Source organism: Octopus bimaculoides, chromosome 11, assembly GCF_001194135.2.
Source record: "Octopus bimaculoides isolate UCB-OBI-ISO-001 chromosome 11, ASM119413v2, whole genome shotgun sequence".
Taxonomy (NCBI): domain Eukaryota; kingdom Metazoa; phylum Mollusca; class Cephalopoda; order Octopoda; family Octopodidae; genus Octopus; species Octopus bimaculoides.
In genome coordinates this window covers 29372921-29378078 of record NC_068991.1, presented here as the reverse complement: position 1 = coordinate 29378078, position 5158 = coordinate 29372921, and the positions used below count along the sequence as shown (strand labels likewise).

General features: G+C 36.8%; 2 protein-coding genes across 3 annotated transcripts in view; both read left to right on the top strand.

The window, feature by feature from the left end:
- Positions 1-5158, top strand: part of LOC106880969 (solute carrier family 22 member 21) — a 147818-nt gene that overhangs the window by 22721 nt on the left and 119939 nt on the right. The gene's annotated exons all lie outside the window — the stretch shown is intronic.
- LOC106869705 (uncharacterized) overlaps positions 1-5158 on the top strand; it is a 23505-nt gene that overhangs the window by 5940 nt on the left and 12407 nt on the right. The window contains exon 1 of one of the 2 annotated variants that reach the window (XM_052971667.1): positions 43-228. The exons of the other annotated variant lie outside the window; for it this stretch is intronic. Coding sequence (XP_052827627.1) covers positions 87-228 — 142 coding nt within the window. The 5' untranslated portion in view covers positions 43-86. Of the gene's footprint in view, positions 1-42; positions 229-5158 lie in introns of those variants that run through there. 2 annotated transcript variants of the gene reach the window in all.

Here is a 5158-nt window from a genome sequence, read left to right as displayed (position 1 = left end):
TATATATATATATATATATATACATACATGTATGCATGTATATAATATAAGTTGAAAGGCGTTTGCTGAATAACCTTTGAAGAAGCATGCCACAAAGTAAGGAATATAATTTTGATGGTCTCTTTACTGATCTTAAACAATTCGGAAAATTTCAAAGACTCCAAACTTTTGTCACTTTAATAACATGGCTGGTGGTTTGTTTTACATTACTAGAAGTTGTCTTCCTAGGTAAGCTGTGATTTACGATTCTTGATTATTTATTTTTTAATTTTGGTGTCAGAAATAATTTGCTAAATAAAATTGTTAATGTTGTTGAAAGAGCAGATGAGTTTTCTAGAGCAGGGGTCACCAAACGTTTTTCACAGCGGAGCGAAGGACGAGCCGCATAACCAATTTGCTTAATCCAATTTGCGGACCGCATAACCATTTTGCTCAATCAAATAGAGCGAATACACTAAAAATAAAGACAAACCAACATATTTATTTACCAAAACGTTATCAAAGAAGGCGGTGTTATACCACACCCAGTGCGCACATATCCGAATCTCACGAAATAAGCAGCTAAAAAATATAAAACTGGAGTTTATTATTAGCTGGTGTTTATTATTAGCTTTTAAGATATCTTGGAATTGTTGCATCTAACCGAGTCTGTTCCTTTAAAATGTTTATCAGTCAATCTCGTTCGATATGCTGACTTCATATACTTCATCACAGATATCACTTGTTCTAAACACTGATGCCATACCAGAGGTAAATTTCTTCAACTTTAAAAACTCATCATCAGGTGAGCAGCGATAAAATTCAACAAGTTTTCCTTTTCTGTACTTCTCTTTCTAGAAGCCATTTGCTAGTAAATCAATGAGTTCCAACTATAGTTCGACTGGCACGTCATCAATGTTTACAATCAAATGGATTCTGGATCAAATGAATATCATTCTCAATTCTTTCGAGATTGGAAAATCTCTCAAAAAAATGTTTATTTAAGTCTTCGGTAACTCGAAGTTGACATCTGTGAATTCAGCGCGAAACTCTTTAAAATACTGAAAACAAGAGAGATGTTTTCTCCTTCCAGTCGTGCTTCAATGACTGCTTTTTCCGACATGCTTTGATGATTCCTTAGAGCTCACAGATAAGGATATCCTTTCACTGGGGTTTCAAGTTCAATTCATTCATGTGAGTTATGATGTCAACCTAAAATGACAACTTTGACAGCCAGGTAGAATCTCACAGAAGTGGATCAGCTCTCTCCTTTTCGGTGAAAAAAAATATCGATTTCTCTTTGGAGCTTATGAAAACGGAACAGGACTTTACCGCAGCTGAACCACTTCACTGCTGCGTGATAAGGCAAGTCTCAGAATTCAGAATCAATTTCTTCAAGAAAAGCTTAGAACTGACGGTGATTAAATGTATGACCCCAAATGAAGTTCACCGCAGAAACGGCTGGTTTCAGTCCGCAAAAAATATCCAAGTCTTTCCTACAGAGTGCTTGATGATGTATAATGCAGTGTATAAACAGAGCACCAGGGCGTTGAAGATCTTCCAACTTAGTCCTGATTTGTACCACCAGAACCTTCATCGCTCCAACCATATTTTTTCCTCCTTCAACTGTAGCACATCGAAGCTGATTCCACTGAAGGTTATAGCCTGGCAAAATTTTCTGCACTATCATGAAGATGTCTTCTCCAGTTGTTGTTCCATGCATGCAGCAAATGGATACCAACTCTTCTATGATCTTTAAGTCCAAATTAACATCACGAATGAACACGAGAAGTTGTGACGTACTCGAGTGATCAGTAGACTCATCCAGCGCCAGAGAATACTGCAAGAAGTTCCTAGCTTTCTCGCGTATCTGTAGCACTATGTTCTCTCCAAGTTCTTCTGTTCTCCGCACAGTTGAACTTGCTGAAAGGCGGATGGCGTAATTCACTGAAGTCAGTTCCATTTACATATGGCGCTCTTCAAACCAGTTTAAACAAAGCAATGCAAGATAAAACACGATCGCTGCAAGAATGAACCCTCATTGCTGGCACTTACAGAAAAGGTACAGTACGACGGCGGGCCGGATGAACTGACCTCACAGGACGTAGTTTGGTGTCACCTGCGCTAGACTAATCTTTCAGTTTAATGTTAAATTGTTTTTTTTTAATATATAACTTGACATAAAAAACATATATTAATAATCTTATAATAATTCTGCTTGTCATTGCGTTACTTATCCCGTCGGGAACGCTTTCGCGTGATTAGAGAGAGAAAGAGAGAAAGGAAAGATGAAGAGAGGAAAAGAAAGAGGGAGAAAAGCGGGGGAGAAAGGCGTTCATGACGTGAGATAGAGGGAATGTAATTGTAACTCTTTCATGTGATTAGTTGAGGGGAAAAAGAAGAGAAAGAAAAAGGAGAGATGTAAGGTAGGGGAAACGTAATATTTATTACGTGGTTAAAAAAGTAACTCCAATGTAGAGGAGGAGAGTTACAAATATAAATTTAGCAGAGGGGGGGTGTTCTGATGGAGAGGGGAGGGTGAAAAGAGAGAGAGAGATGGTAATGGTGGTGGTGATTAGATAGTGAAAAGTGTATTTATTTAATTGAACTATATTTCTAATATCACATATCATTTAACGTATGCGCATAAGTGCAATTCCGTGAAATATTCACGATTATTTACGTGGCAGATATATGCGATTCAACTAAAGGTTGTATCATATGTATAGGATTTTCTCTTTGTTTATGGGGAAAACGAAAAAATATGTGTATTAAGTCTATAAAATCGTGCATAAAGTATATAAAATGTATGCATAAAATGCATTAAGTAATCATCGTATTCCAATTTCGTTCACTTTTCAATGAGTAGCAGATGAGTGACTATCTTTCCATACAGACACAATTCAGGCTAGGTTTGAGTATGCCCTCTCTAATTGCGTCATTATTTTCTGGTTTAATTTCTTATTAATTTCATGTACAGTAATCCCTCAACTATCGCGGGTGTTACTTTTCAAAAGCCCCCACAATAGGTGAAAATCCGCGAAGTACAAATAGTACTCTACTGTTTATTTTTTTTATTATTATCGTTATAATTTGTATATATTCGTTTTATTATAAATGCAAAACAACACCACGGAGGAATCGACATAAAACTTAAATGATAAACCGTGATAACTGAACCGCGATAACTGAACCGCGATAACTGAACCGCGATATGACGAGGGATTACTCTATATAGTATTCTAGGTTACTGGACTTTGCATATGATACCTTCATTGTGTGCCTGTTAAAAATCCTGTGCTACCTGTTAGATTTCGGAGAACACTTATCCAATGCAGAAAAGAATTCTTTTGCAGTCTTAGATGATATTTGTAATCTGTAGATGGGATTATACCCCAGAACATTAGGTTTTTATGATTTTATTACTTACATGAAAATTCTTTCATTCTGTGTCAGTTCATAATGGTGACGGATGTAACGCTACACTAACTAAAAATATGTTGTTTTAGAAATAAGTGAAACGACCAGTAACAATCGAGATACTTCTTTGAAAAGTCACTTGAGGAGAAGCACTTGCACATATAATGCATAACAATTAATTTACAGCATCTCACCTATGAGGTGAAACTGCTACCCTTATGACTTACAGGTGAGATGCTGAGTCGAAACGGTTGTAGTGGTTTTGAATAAAATCTCGTGAATTCCATTTTCTGTCTTTTACTGCTTTATACACACACACACATACGCATATATACACACAAATACACATATGCATACATGTGCATATGTGTGTGCGTGTCGAAGTAAGGGAGTGAGTACATGTGAGTTAGTGAAAGGGAGAGAGAAAGAAATAGAGAATGAAACCACTTTCTGTACCTCGTCACATCACACCTACTCCACCACTGTTACAGTACAACTTTCAGTCCTTTTACATTATTTACATTTGACGGATATTTGTCCTCATCTTGTTTGTTGTTAACACAACGTTTCGGCTGATATAACCTCCAGCATTCATCAGGTGTCTTGGGGAAATTTCGAACCTGGGTTCTTATTCAATGGCGAATCCATAGCTAAACCCTCTTCTTGTCGATATATATCAGTGTCCATACTGAAGTAGGTAGTTTCTACACAGAAGGTCAACATTTCCATCAAGTTTCTTATTGGTATACTAGCGCGTTTTTTAGATGGGTGTCTGTCACTAGTTTCTCTTGGATCACCGATAGTGTTTCATCAGTTGGGATGAACAGACTTATCACATCTAGACTCACCATCTGGTTGGATTCAATGGGGGTATCCTTGACAAATTCTGTGAAGTGGGTGGAATTCTTCACGTACGATGTTGACATTCCTGGTAATAGACTGATTATATCCACAAGGAAGCGGCCTCTTTTGACGAACCGGTAAGTTACGGAGACTGACTACCTATTCATGAGTAGTATTTATCTGTATCTCTTTCTCCATGGAAATAGATAAAACCAGATATAAGCTATATAGAGCAATAGGAGACAGAAACAGTAGATAATTTGGAAGTATTATGAACGATATTGGGAGGAAAAAAACATGAAAATATTTCATAAACCTTAATGAACCGTCGAATCACCAACGAAAGTTGGGTCTTTTTGACAGAATTTATATATGCAAAATCTTTTAATCCTTTCACAGTTACTTTTTAGGTACACTATATCAAGTGCAGATAAACCGATAGAGTTGTAGCCCCATTCAAATTTATTTAAGTTATTTAATGAACTGAGGACTTAGAATCACTTTGGACGCCCCTTTATGCTCTAATATCTTGTCCTTGTGTGATAGAAATCATAAAAGTTTAAGGCTACGAAAATAAGGTCACCATACTCATGTGATATGCTCCTATCATGTGTCTACGTGAATTTCTCTTCAGAATAAATTACTCACTCCATTCATTCCATCCTTGCTTACTTCAACCTGCATTCATTCACGTTTTAATCATATATACTCGCATGCACTTACCCCATGTCCCATTCTCTTCCTCCAACCATCTACTAATGTCTCTTTATCTTCAGGTCAATATAAATATAAATAATCACCTTCCTATCCTCTTTGTTCTTCATTCTCTTATATCCCCATTGAAGATAGCGATAGTGAGAGAGAGAGAGAGAGAGAGAGAGAGAGAGAGAGAGAGAGAGAGAGAGAGAGAGAGAGA